Source organism: Humulus lupulus, chromosome 1 (genome assembly GCF_963169125.1).
Source record: "Humulus lupulus chromosome 1, drHumLupu1.1, whole genome shotgun sequence".
Lineage (NCBI taxonomy): Eukaryota > Viridiplantae > Streptophyta > Magnoliopsida > Rosales > Cannabaceae > Humulus > Humulus lupulus.
The window spans coordinates 28,677,796-28,692,604 of NC_084793.1; the positions used below are offsets into that span (position 1 = coordinate 28,677,796).

The following is a 14,809-nucleotide window of genomic DNA, read 5'->3' on the forward strand; positions in this document are numbered from 1 at the left end:
TATTTCCATGGTAAATTGAACCACAAAGGTAGCATTAATTTCCACAACTTAACAACAGTTACACAATTAATTCAGATACTTTCGTTCTAAATCAAAATTATGTCCAATATAACCAAAGCATAATTAAATCTCACTTCTCAGATTTTGACTTAAAAACATATGAATATGACTAAAGATGGCCAATCAATAATCACTCTATAAGAACAGATTATATGGAATTGAAGAAGATTGAAGAAGAGGAAATTAAAATTGCATTAGGTCATAACATAAATTCAAGAGATTCAATTGAACATCCTAAACAGAAAATTAGTTCATAGTCATAGTGCTAATCACAACAGAAATTAAAGATAACATCAGGAAGAAAAACATGTAAAAATACTCTAAGCTTGAGCCTTCAAAACCAGAACTTCTCCCTTCGTCCGTACGTCCTTCTCTCTTCTTTTTCCCCTCTTAAAAACCTAAGATTTCGAATTTTAAAGAGGCGGGCCGCGGCTCTACATACACTATGCCGCGGCCTGTATCCACATTCCTGGGCAAAAAGCCCTTTCCATGCCGCGGCCCTCCGAAGCCATGCCGCGGCCCGTACCAACGAATTCTGGGCAAAATGCCCATCTATGCCGCGGCCCTCCATAGCTATGCCGCGGCCCTAAGATGTCCTCAAAAACAATGCTTCTGTTTCTCCCCCTAGCCGCGGCTCTACTTTGCTCATGCCGTGGCTCTTAAGGAATTTTTCAATTCTTCAAGTTTTCATCCCAAAATTTCACCAACACTTCCAAATTGTGTTGAGAACCATTCTTTATCAAAATAAGATGAAAAACTTGATTATTTCTTCCCTTTCTTTGGCATTTTCTTCCACATGCTCACTTCTTCCTGACATTCACAAAAACAACCAAACAAAGCATAAACCCGCACTAATTGAAAGAAAAATGAAATAAAAGACTACTAAAAACTTCACCAAAACATAATAAAAACTAGACTCATCAACATAACCATGTGATCTAAATATACCATCAATATACCCTTCTCTGTATACATGCCAACAAAAGAATAACATGGCACCAAAACCAAACAACATAATCCACAGCTCAGAACTAGAAAACTGACCTGTCACCCCCGGGGAGCTAGTCTCTGTCTCTGACTTCTCTGAAACAAACACTTGAGTTGGAATCAAGCTGTCTATCCCCTTTAGCTCAAGCTCCCTTAGCCTTGGACAATCCTTCTTGAAATGTCCAACCATGTCACATAGGAAACATGCTTTTGCTCGGCATTCTCCCAGATGATGCCTCTTGCACCGGTTGCATACTATATCAGTCTTCCAGCTTTTCTTCTTGCTTGCCCCACCAAGTGGAGGTACCACTATCTGAGCTCCATGCCTCATGGCACTCTTTTCCTCATCTCTGATGCTCTCAACAGCAAGAGCCTTCTCTACCACCTGAGCATAGGTAGAGACTTCATGCACTGGGGCAACTCTAATGCTCTGAGCTATTCCAGGATTCAACCCCTGAATAAACCTTTCCTTCCGAACCATATCTGTGGGTACCATGTCTAAGGAAAACTTGGCCAACTCATCAAATTCAGTAACATACTCAGTCACTGATGCATTACCCTGAACAAGATTTAGAAACTCATTCATCTTGGCAGTCTTAGCTGCGTCACAGTAATACTTCTCATTAAACAGCTGCCTAAACTCTTTCCAGTCCATCACAGCTGTATCTCGTGTCTGGGATACTACCTCCCACCATGTCCGGGCATCATCCCGCAATACACATGTAGCACAGATCACCCTATCGTGACCTACCAGCCCCATACTATCAAGAATGGAACTGATCATACCCATCCATTGCTCAGCTCTGAATGGATCTAGGCCTCCCTCAAAGATTGGAGGATAAAACCTCAGGAATATTCCACAGAGAAATTCCCATCTGTTCTCAACCCTAGGTTGAGCTGAAACTGATGCCACCCCTGGCATAGCGAAGGAAGGGGTACTACCCAACAGACTCCGTTGTTGCTTCAAATACCTGATCTCTTCCTCCTGCCTCTGCAATCTTAATTGCAAATCTGTAAGCGTCTGCTGAACATTCAAAGATGCAGACGAAGAACTAATACCTTGGCTGTAACTCCCAGCCCCTGTATAACTATCACCAGGCCTCATAATCTTCCTTGAATAAACCTGCTGATTCAATCTGCAGTCAATAACTTGACCCATTAATCACAATAACCATATCAAGGGCTTTCCCCATGGGATAAATCTTACCACACCACAATCATAATCCACTTGCAGTGCTCAAACATGCCCATGGCATTCATACATTATTCATAATCCCTGCTCTTCCAATACTCAAACCATGCCTCAACTCCAGCATGCAATAACACAATTTACATATTCACAGAGCAGGTAATCATATGATCACAGTCATATATATATTCACGGAGCATATAATCATATATTCAAGAGCCAGGCTCTATCAGAATCTCATGCTCCCTAATACAATGTGCAGGTGCAGGGAAATCATTCACAATTTATTTAAACAGCTATACACATAGCCACAGAAATAGTTACCATTCCTTGAGTGAAGCTATCTTCAGTGATGAGTGTACATGCCCAGCTTGTCTTCAGGAACCATAAACCTTGGCTCGCTCTGATACCAAGTTGTAACGCCCCAACTCCTGGGATCATTACGGTGTGCCTTGTAAATGGTGCTAAACTCGCTAACCGAGTCATTTGGCCAAAATCGTGATCTAAGTATGATTAGCAGTTTAGGGATTAAACATTTTGGTTAAGATGTAACGTTTCACTAGAACGTTTAATATATACATTGGGATCCCAAAAATATAAATTACGCCCACAGTGGCCAAATTACCAAAATACCCTCATAATTAACATATGAGCCCATATGCATGCATTCACCATCATATAATAATATAATTCACGTAAACATGCATATAATCATTACATATCATAATAAATCAATTATGGCCCTCCCGGCCTCCTAATCAAGGTCCTAAACCTTATTAGGAAATTTGGGGCATTACAACTAAGCTCGGCCGTGGCTAGAGCTTGGACTAATCAACATATACATGCATTTAATCAACTAATAGCATAATTAAACAAGTATGGCCCTCCCGGCCTACTGTTCACGCCGTTAAATACATCGGAGAATTCGGGGCATTACAACTCCATGGTTAACAGGGTTCAACCCTAGCATAATTAACACAAGGTGCATCTTCTTTTCGGTAGCCCATCACTTGAGAACTCCATGGTTAAGCGTGCTTGGCTTGGAGTAATCTAGGGATGGGTGACCTCCTGGGAAGTTTTCCCAGGAAGTGTGCGAGTGAGGACAAAGCACGCTGGAAAGACTTGTCTTGGTTTGTAGGGCCAGTCGTCATTCCAGAAAGCAGCCATAGTGATGTGGGGCATCACATAATGGTATCAGAGCCTTGACCCAGCCAGAAGTGTGGCCGACGGGGACGTCGGGCCCGTAAGGGGGGGTGATTGTGACAGTCAGAATCCTGTGATCCGTAAGGGGAAAGACCGGGTAAGCTGTGCAATCCCACACCGCCTGGGGAAGGTCAAGTGTGATAATTCTAAGACTGTGTAGGTATGAGACTACACAGTTGAAGAGGGCTTAAATGGATTGATTGGTACTACCTATATCAGGAAGGTGCATCTTCTTTTCGGTAGCCCATCACTTGAGAACTCCATGGTTAAGCGTGCTTGGCCTGGAGTAATCTAGGGATGGGTGACCTCCTGGGAAGTTTTCCCAGGAAGTGTGCAATTGAGGACAAAGAACGCTGGAAAGACTTGTCTTGGTTTGTAGGGCCAGTCGTCATTCCAGAAAGCAGCCATAGTGATGTGGGGCATCACAGTATTGTGCTTACGTCGTATCTGACGTCTTTTACCATTGTAATAACGGTTCTGAATTTTTGCAATAGCCGCGGTACTATCACAATGGATCAATACAGCTGGTATCAGTTTTTCCCATAAAGGGATCTCAGCTAGCATGCCTCTCAACCCTCCTGCTTCTTCACTAGCAATAGCTAGTGCTATCATTTCTGACTCCATTGTAGATTGAGCCAGAATAGTCTGTTTCATAGACATCCATGAAACAGCTCCACCAGCTATGCTAAAAATATAGCTGCTGGTTGCCTTGGATTCATCTGACAAGGTGTTCCAGCCAGCATCGCTATATCCTTCAAGGACAGCGGAAAACTTGTGATAATGCAATCCAAGGTTCATAGTTCTCTTAAGGTACCTCATGACCCTTTCTATAGCACGACAATGCTCAACACTAGGTCTACTAGTAAACCTGCACAGTAGTCCCACAACATAGGCAATGTCGGGTCTAGTACAATCAGTGGCATACCTAAGACTGCCAATGATGCTCGCATACTCTGTTTGTCTTACACCATCACCAATGTTCTTAAATAGCTTTACACTGGGATCATAGGGTGTACACGCAGGTTTACAGTTAAAGTAATTGTATTTCTTTAAAATCTTCTCAATGTAATGAGATTGATTTAAAGAAATTCCCTTTTTAGATCTAGTGATCTTTATACCAAGGATCACATTCGCTTCTCCTAGATCTTTCATGTCAAAGTTTTCACATAGCACAGATTTCACATCATTTATGACATGCAAGTTTGAACCAAAAATAAGCAAGTCATCCATATATAAACATATGATGGTGCAAATGTCATTCTCATATTTATAATAAATGCATTTGTCACTTTCATTCACTTTAAAACCATGTGAGATAACTAGATTGTCAAACTTTTCATGCCATTGCTTAGGCGCCTGTTTCAAACCATACAGAGATTTATCTAATTTGCACACTTTATGTTCTTGACCATGGATCACAAATCCCTCAGGTTGGTCCATGTAAATCTCTTATTCTAATTCACCATTTAAAAAAGCAATTTTAACATCCATTTGGTGTACAACAAGATCATGTAAAGAAGCTAAAGCAATATGCACATGAATAGATGTTATTCTAGTGACATGTGAGTATGTGTCAAAGAAATCTACATTTTCTCTATGTCTAAAACCTTTGGCAACAAGACGTGCCTTGTACTTATCAACAGTACCATCAGGTTTCAATTTCTTTTTCAGAATCCATTTACATCCTATTGTCTTACATTCTGGAGGCAAATCAACTAAATGCCAGGTTTTGTTAGACTTAAGAGAGTCCATTTCATCATTAATGGCTTCTTACCACAGGTCAGCATCTAATGAGGTCAAAGCTTCTTGGAGGTTCGAAGGATCCTCCTCTAAAGTATATGCACAGAAATCAGAACCAAAGTCTTTAGAGACTCTAGCTCTTTTACTTCTTCTAGGTTCAGTTTCATTCCCCTCATGATGCTCAATGTCCCTAATCACAGGCATGTTACTAGATGATGCACCCCCACTATTTCTCAATTTAAATGGAAATCTATGTTCATAAAAATCAACATCATTTGATTCCAAAATAACATGGTTTTTCATATCAAAAAATCGATATGCTTTACTATTAACAGCATAGCCAATAAACACACATTCATATGCTCTACTAGCCAATTTTATCCTTTTAGGATCAGGAGTTCTAACATATGCCAAACAACCCCAAGTTTTAAAATAAGAGATATTTGGTTGTTTATTTTTCAAGATTTCATAAGGAGAAATTTTGCTTTTATATTTTGGAACTCTATTAAGCACATAGCATACAACCAATAATATTTTTCCCCGCCAATAAGATGCAGCACCAGAATTAAGCAAAATAGCAACAATTGATTCAATAAAAGTTCTATTCTTCCTTTCGGCTTTGCCATTCATTTCAGGTGAGTATGGTGCAGTTCTTTCATGTATAATTCCATGTGAGTTATAAAAATCAACAAACATGCTAGAATCATATTCAGTGCCTCTATCACTACGAAATCTCTTTATCTTTCTATTAAATTGATTTTCAATTTCAGTCACAAAAGATTTAAACATATCGAGAGCATCACTTTATTTTTCATTAAGTACACATATGTAAAATCAGAACAGTCATCAATAAAAGTGATAAAATAACGTTTTTAATTTCTGGTCAACGTTCCATCAAGTTCACAGATATCAGAATGAATAAAATCTAGAGGCTCAGCTTCTCTAGTCATAGATTTATGCGGTGTTTTTGTGATCTTAGCTTGGCTACAATAGTCACATTTTTCAAAGTCATTTAAAGATAATTTCGGAATTAAGCCTAAACTACTCATATTCTTAATTATGCACTTGTTAACATGACAGAGTCTAGCATGCCAAGTATTAAAATTACACAACATATAAGGAGAAGCATTCACTTTATTAACATCAACATTCAATTTAAACATTCCCTCAGTTGCATACCCTTTCCCTACAAATATCACATTCTTAGTTAAAGTAAGCAAATCAGCCCCTATAGTCTGTGTAAACCCCGCCTTGTTAAGAAGGTAGCCCGAGATCATATTCTTTCTCATCTCTGGAGTGTGTACGACTTCCTTAAGAATCACAGTTCTTCCAGAGGTAAACTTTAATTCCACATCTCCAATACCAGCAACAATCGTAGTGTGTGAATCTCCCAGCAACACTTTCTTATCCTCAGTAGCAGCAGTATATGTCTTAAACATAGTTCGATCATAGCAAACATGGCGAGAAGCGCCAGTGTCTACCCACCACTCTTCTGATCCACTAACAAGGTTGATCTCAGATATGATAGCCGTGAAAGGCTCTTCAGTTGTCAGGTTAGCCTGCAGTGCAGAGCTTGGTCTGTTCCTACACTTGCGTGCCATATGACCTGGTCTGTTGCAAACAAAGCACAAAAATGGAGCAGGTTCATTCTTATTCTTATTATTATTATTATTAGGGGGGTGTTGCTGCTGTCTATTTTGGTTCCTTTGATGGTTCCAATTCTGATTATTGTTCCGAGGTTGATTGTTGCGGTTTGAGTTCTGCTTTCGATTCTGATTCTTGAAGTTTTTCCCATTGGGTTTCAGAACCGTAGTGGACTTTTTGTTAGTGTTGTTGTTGCTGGATACAACAAGAACTTCTTCTTTCTGGTCTTGTTTACGAGCTTCCTCCTCAATACGAAGGCGAGTGATCAGACTTTCCAGTGAAAATTCTTTTGTTTTGTACCGGAGAAATTTTTTAATATCTTTCCACGCAGGGGGCAGTTTGTCAATAATCACAGCAACTTGAAATTGTTCATCTAAAGACATACCTTCAGAAATTATTTCATGAGCGATTTTCTGAAGTTCATGAGATTGGGCTTTCACTGACTTGTCATCGGTCATCTGAAATTTGAGGTAGCAACTAACAGCGTACTTCTTGGTTCCAGCCTCCTCAGTGTCATACTTCTTTTGCAGTGCGTCCCAAATTTCCTTAGCATTTTTGTCAGAATTATAATAATCATACAGGTCATCAGATAAACCATTGAGAATGAATTTTTTGCATAAAAAATCATTTTCGACCCAAGCCTCTAATGCCTTAGTTTGTTTGTCTTTTTCATCGTTCTCATCTTTTTCAGAGATAATAGGCTTATCAGTAGTCAAAGCAGTGTTAACCTTTTTCATTGTGAGAAAAAAAATAACATCTTCTATTTCCATCTTTTAAAATGGTTACCCTCAAAACGAAATGGTTTATTAATGTCAACAACACCAGAGTTATCATCGGTAGTCATGGCATAAACTTAACGTCTTAAAATTGTTGAGATAGTTGCTGCAGAAATAAAAAACAGGAACGGAATTATCGATTAATAATCTGGGTTAAGTCACGGACTAGGTCACTCTCTTTAAGACGTTCGCGGCACTGCCCAGAAATGTGCAAGCAGACTATCAGCCCCGTCGTCCCCAGGATAAAATAGCCCAGTCAATATTGTATCGGACCTCTACTGCACCATAGAGAACCGTCGTTTACCACACCCTTAAGAATGCTACTGCTCGGAATCGATAAAACTCAGTGCAATTTTTCTGATCAAAAAAATATTGAGAGCTTTTTTTCTAAAAAATAATCGCACCAGTTGGATCCCTGAAAAAGCTGAAGAGAAAAAGTCTTCAGTTTTACGAAAAAAAATTTAAATAATTTTTTTCAAAAAATAATAAGGTGCACACCTCACCAACTAACCAGCCAGCTCAGTTCGGTCGGACGGACGGTGGCGGTGGCGCGCGTGTGGTGTTTAGGTGAGCCTTTGTGTGACTCCTCCCTCTTCCACAAAAGTGGGTACCCCTTGGGGCACAACCCCAATGCTCAAGTCCACTATCTATATACCCTTACAAATGAGTATTCTAAAGCAATGTGGGACTCTTCCTCTAGGGAGACAATAAAGCACCTTTTCTATTTTTTTTTAACAATTCACACTTATATTGATAAGTTCCAACAACGATGCTTGGCAGATGTAAAAAGGGATGGCGACAGTGGTAGATCTCATCAATGGAGGCAGGGATTGCAGACAACGACGACGAAGATCGGAATAGACTAGCTATCATCTGATCTGAGTTGAGGTGACGAAGGCTAACTTGAAGGATGTAGATCTGGTCTACTCCAGCTCCGGTGCCATTGAATTTGAAATTCCATTTTTTTATGATTACCAACTTAATTATTAAATAATTAATTGCTGAACAATTACAAAAATGTTTAAACGGACACAGAGACTGTTTCAACAGAAACCAGATATGTTTAAACAGTTTATCAACATAAGATAAAAACAAACATAAAATAAAGAACACACGAAGTTATACGTGGTATCAACAATCTTTGTAGATTGCTACTAGTCCACGGGGCCACGCCCAGAGAATGAAATTTATTAGAAGAATATCTAAACGATTACAAAACCAAATTGACTTATACAAATAAAGACTCCCTCTTGAATTTGTCACAACTGTTGTAATCTAAACTCCTAATCAAATTTCTGAAGTGCTAAGATCTTGAACTCCCTTCAAATCATAACACTTGCACTTTTCCTCTCGAAAAGTGACTCACAAGCAAGACTTCTCCCGAAGCTTGATGAACAATGTCCAAGTGTGTTCAATCTGCACAATTAACACAAAGAAAATAATACATAAGTACACTGTAATAAACCACTAAGAACTTGCTGGACTCAAGTTCTTCACATAATAAAACGTCTCTCTAAAACTTGAAAATATTTGGAAAATAATATATCAAGAGAGATCATCAAAAAACCAACGACCTAAGGATGATTACATACCCTTTAGAATCTCGTGGAAAACAAATCAGAAACCAATCAGCCAATAAATGAAAAATCTTCCCAAAAATGAAAGTCAGAATCTGCTCAAATAGACTGACAATCCGTTCAAACAGATTCATTGAACCTGGACAGTTTTTAAACCCAGTTTCCTTAAATAAATAAGGAAACAATATATACATTATCTCTGCAAGCTCTACACGGTTTCTGTACAACCAAATCAAATCAAGAAATAAATACCAATAATTTCCATATACACAAAAGTTAAGACAAGATAATCTTTTATAGGAAATTATATATTTTAACATATATAGACTAATCTGATTTTAAAAAACATTTCACAACAAAACAAGAAACTACCAATTTCGAAAATACCACACAATATATTTCGAAAATGCATTCCATAATTAGTTTTGTCAATTTTATCAAATATGTCAATAAATGATTTTACAGAATCCACCCGCCATGCTCAACTCCGGTGTCGTAAGCTCTGTGGAAGGCGAGCATTTTCTTTCTTTTTTATAAGTTTTATTTTTATTGTTTGGAGGTGAGAATTGATTTTTTTATGAGTTTGAGATATAGGTTCTACTTATTATTGTTTGGAATGTGAGAATTGATTTTTTGATATATGTATTGTTTATTATTTGTTTGGAAGAATCCATTTTTTATGTGCGTTTGAGATATGAATTTTAGTGTTCATTGTGAGATTTGGTTCTTTTTCTAGGTTGGAAGAGACTACCGACATATATGAGTTTGAATTTTTTGTGTTTGAAAGCTTGTTTGAATTTGGGTTTGTATTTTGAATGAAATTAGATTTTTTTTGGGCCATTGAGTTGAAGAAAAACATAAAAGATGGACAAACATAGAAGAGAAAATGAACAAACAAAGAAGATGAAGAAAAATAGAAGATGAAGGAGACTGAGCAGAAATAAGTTTTTTTGGTTTTGTTTTAGTTTTTTAAAGTTAATTTTTTTTAATTTTTAACGAATTAAATTTATTTTAAAAATAAGTTTTAAATAAATAATTAATTATTTAATACGGGACTCAATAAAATATGGATACGTGTTTTTTGCTGGCACTTAATAGATCTAGTTGATACTTAATAGCCCAAAGTGCTCAAATGCAACAAAAATGTAATGTTAAGGGTTATGCCAACAAATTTTTTAATTGGGAGTATATGTGTAATAAAGTTGAAAGATTTGGGTTATGTGGCAAATATCCCTTTCTTTTAATAAAAACTACTCGTACATGACAGTCTTGTTTGTAAGACCAACCATGTTTTGATGGTCTCCCGTCCATCTGATAAGGCTACTTTCGTAATTGCGTATGTGGATGGGACAAAATTTACTCATGTCACCAACCCAAAGGATAAATTTTTTTATTACAAAATGCAAATATCTCGGAAATCAGAATCATCATCCACGTCAGCAAAACGCTGCGTTTTGTTCTCATCTAACGGTTGAGATAAAAAATTAAGTGTTCTGACAGCTGGGCTAATTTAGTAATTTTGTTCGCGGTAATTGGATTCGTATTATATATCCAGATATATCTCATCTCAAAAAATGGAACAAAATAAATTAAAAAAGAGACGGAAATCTCAATGTCGGAATCTAAAAACACAAATTCAGGAGCCCAACTCAGCTGGGTCTCTCTCTCTCTTATCTATTTCTCTCTCTACAACCTTCTCTGATCGTATCTTTATGGGCTGGTTTCCATAACTTATTTTTCTACGCACCAAACCCTACCTAAACCTCCATTAAAGCTTCTCTTTTTCTATCTCTTTCTCTTCTCAAAGAGCATAATAGTACATTAATGGCGTCGACACCACCACACTGCTCAATCACGGCGTCAAAGCCGTATCAAAGCCACCAATACGGTCAAAACCCAAACCTCAAAAGCCAGCGCCAGAGCAATCGTCAAACTCAGCAATGGGCTACTCAGAAGGTCTCTTTAACTAAACCTTTACCGGCTCCTCCGCCTCGGAACGTGGCTAAATCCGCTTCTGCTCCGACTAGTCTTTCTCAAAATCCCGCCTTTCAGTCTCTCTGTCCTCTCCCTGCTCCGAAGTCTGAGCTCGCTGCTGTCTTCTCCGGCCGCCGGTCGACCCGGTTCGTCTCTAAAATGCATTGGGGCCGCCCCAAAACCACCGTGGGATCCCGCCATACTTCGTTCGCTGAGGATGCTCTGCAGCAGGCTATCCTATTCGGTAAGGACGATGTGGGTCTTGATGGTGTTTTGCTTAGTTTTGAGTCCAAGCTTTGTGGGTCTGATGATTACACTTTTTTACTGAGAGAGCTTGGGAATAGAGGTGAGTGTAGGAAAGCGATTAGGTGTTTTGAGTTTGCTGTTTCGAGGGAGAGGAGGAAGACTGAACAAGGGAAATTAACTAGCGCCATGATCAGTACACTTGGTAGGTTAGGAAAGGTTGAGCTTGCTAAAAATGTGTTTGAAACAGCTTTAAAATCTGGTTATGGAAACACTGTTTATACTTATTCAGCTTTGATTAGTGCTTACGGACGAAGTGGGTATTGGGAGGAGGCAAAAAGAGTGCTTGAGTCGATGAAAGGTTCGGGTTTGAAGCCAAATTTGGTTACTTACAATGCTGTGATTGATGCGTGTGGTAAGGGGGGAGCAGATTTTAAGAGGGTTGTGGAGATTTTTGATGAGATGCTGAGGAATGGAGTGCAACCTGATCGAATTACCTATAATTCACTCCTTGCGGTTTGTAGTCGAGGGGGGCTGTGGGAGGCTGCTAGGAAGTTGTTTAATGAGATGGTGGAGAGGGAGATTGACCAGGATATATATACCTATAACACACTGTTGGATGCAATTTGTAAAGGAGGGCAGATGAATTTGGCTCATCAGATTATGTCAGAGATGCCATCAAAGAATATCATGCCTAATGTGGTGACTTATAGTACTATGATTGATGGCTATGCTAAAGCCGATAGATTGGAAGATGCCTTGAATTTGTTTAGCCAAATGAAGTATTCAGCTATTGCTCTAGATCGAGTTTTGTATAACATACTTCTTTCGGTTTATGCGAAGCTGGGTAGGTTTGAGGATGCAATGAGTGTTTGCAGGGAGATGGAGAATGCTGGGATCACTAGGGATGCTGTGTCTTATAATGCCCTTTTGGGTGGGTATGGAAAGCAAGGAAAGTACGATGAAGTCAAAAGAATGTACCAAGACATGAAAGAAGATCGTGTATCTCCAAACTTACTAACTTATTCAACACTGATTGATGTGTATTCGAAAGGTGGGTTGTATAGGGAGGCAATGGAGGTTTTTAGAGAGTTTAAGCAAGCAGGATTAAAGGCTGATGTTGTTCTTTATAGTGAACTTATTAATGCTTTATGCAAAAATGGGATGGTGGAGTCAGCCGTTTCTTTGCTTGATGAGATGACAAAGGAAGGAATTAGGCCTAATGTCATCACTTATAATTCAATTATTGATGCGTTTGGTCGCCCAGAAGAGTTAGATTCTTCACTTGATGCTGCCAGTGGAGGAAATAAGTTAAAGACAAAGGCTTCGGTTTCAAATCCCCGTGAGGATGCAATTGAAAACGAGGTTGGAAATAAAGCAGATAGTCAAATTATAAAGATGTTTGGGCAACTTGCCGCGGGAAAAGAAGGGCAATGGAAGAATAATAAGAAGGGTAGTCAAGAAATCTTATGCATTCTAGGAGTCTTTCAAAAGATGCACAAGTTGAATATCAAACCAAATGTTGTCACTTTTTCTGCAATTTTAAATGCTTGCAGGTATGCTTCTTGTTCTTATGCTATTCCATCTTCCAATATATTGAGGGTCTTGTTGCATGAAGGTTTCAACTGGACTTTATTTGTAACAAGTATGTGTTAGTGTAAAAATATCCTTTTGTTTAAGCAATCCTAGAGCTAAACAGATTACTCAACAGACTAAAATTAAATGTCGGGTTTGGTGAATTGAATTGGCATGATGGATTTTTTAGAAATGCAATAGCTATATTTATATTTTTTTGAAAGAGAAATAGCCATATTTGATGATACAGAGTATGGAATAACAATTAATTATCTGATGTAATGAGCATAATGAGCACCAAGTGCTTTCTGTTTCCTTCTAATGTTCTGATTTCAAACTGCATAATTTAAGGATCTCACTGAATAAGAGGATAATTTGTCTTGTAAATGCAGCCGATGTAATTCATTTGAAGAAGCTTCAATCTTATTGGAGGAGCTCCGGTTATTTGACAACCAGGTCTATGGCGTTGCCCACGGACTTCTTATGGGCTACAGGGAAAATGTTTGGGTTCAAGCTCAGTCTCTGTTTGATGAAGTAAAGCAGACGGACTCTTCCACAGCATCTGCTTTCTATAACGCCCTTACAGATATGTTATGGCACTTTGGCCAGGTAAGTTTACCAAGTTCCGGCCTTTAATGGCTGCTGCCCAAGTACTTGAACTTACTCATTTGCCCACCTATGATTGATCTAATGAAATAACTTGATATTCTTTATGTGGTTTCATTAGAAACGAGGAGCCCAACTAGTAGTACTCGAAGGTAAACGCCGGAACGTGTGGGAGAGTATGTGGTCCAATTCTTGCTTAGATCTGCATTTAATGTCTTCTGGGGCTGCGCGGGCAATGCTCCATGCTTGGTTGCTCAACATACGATCGGTAGTGTTTGAAGGCCAAGAATTGCCAAAGCTATTAAGGTATGCAAATAAATCTTTGATGTTTTGTCTGTGCTGCCTGTGATGAGAACAAGAACACAAAAAAGTTTGAATCTTGTGTTAAAATTTTGGTACAGCATTTTGACAGGGTGGGGCAAACACAGCAAAGTAGTCGGAGACAGCACTCTGAGACGAGCCATCGAGTCTCTTCTAATCAGCATGGGCGCACCATTTCAGGTGGCCAAGTGTAACATAGGCAGATTTACTTCATCGGGGTCAGTGGTGGCTGCCTGGTTGAAAGAATCTGGCACACTGAAGGTGCTTGTTCTTCATGACGACAGGACTTATTCGCAGACTACTAAGTCAGACCGAGTCACTAATTTGCAAACAATTTCCTTGTAGTACTTTGTGTTAATATCTTTGCATTTCTTAATAAATATGTTAATATAATAGTTTAATTTATACAAGTTTTCGTGCTAGTGGAATTAATTCTGACCATCAGATGTGCAAATTTGGATATTTCTCAAGTTATATCATTTTAGGTGCACCAAATTATACTTGTTGGGCCAGTTTGAACTAAAGATTTGGTTAACTCAACGACATGTGCAACCCACCCTATTTTAGAGTATTAATTCAAGTGTTACCTAGATTAAAATCATCAAATATATATTCCTTTTATTTTCATTTACAGCATAAAATATCCATAAACATCAAAATATGCTGCAAATGTAGAGAGAAAGTTGTGTTCTAATCAATATAAACGAAGGTAATATGTTTAAAATTAAATAACTTATGTGGCTATTCATGATTAAATTACAATAAAATAATTAAGTTATGTGTCATTAACTTAGAATAAAATAATTATTTACCAACTTTTCCCTGGACTAATTCTCATAAATTGCGATGTTCTCATTTTCTGCTCCATTGAAGTGGCCAATTGCAAATGGTTGGGATTTTTACGTAATCCATTA

At 38.4% G+C, this 14,809-nt stretch overlaps 1 protein-coding gene across 1 annotated transcript; it reads left to right on the forward strand.

The window, feature by feature from the left end:
- The first annotated feature begins 10,758 nt into the window (after positions 1 to 10,758).
- LOC133790243 (pentatricopeptide repeat-containing protein GUN1, chloroplastic) lies at positions 10,759 to 14,336 on the forward strand. The gene is made up of 4 exons (XM_062227804.1): positions 10,759 to 12,949; positions 13,361 to 13,577; positions 13,696 to 13,880; positions 13,976 to 14,336. Exons 1-4 carry the CDS (start codon positions 11,001 to 11,003, stop codon positions 14,238 to 14,240), a joined length of 2,616 nt encoding a protein of 871 aa, XP_062083788.1. The 5' UTR covers positions 10,759 to 11,000; the 3' UTR covers positions 14,241 to 14,336.
- The last annotated feature ends 473 nt before the right edge of the window (positions 14,337 to 14,809 follow it).

What these genes read in the sequence shown, in the direction of transcription:
- LOC133790243 (XM_062227804.1), top strand. Translation starts at nt 11,001, where the DNA reads ATGGCGTCGACACCACCACACTGCTCAATCACGGCGTCAAAGCCGTAT. An exon ending in GCAATTTTAAATGCTTGCAG is followed by an intron (nt 12,950 to 13,360) that starts GTATGCTTCTTG and finishes TTGTAAATGCAG; the next exon opens with CCGATGTAATTCATTTGAAG. An exon ending in GAATTGCCAAAGCTATTAAG is followed by an intron (nt 13,881 to 13,975) that starts GTATGCAAATAA and finishes ATTTTGGTACAG; the next exon opens with CATTTTGACAGGGTGGGGCA.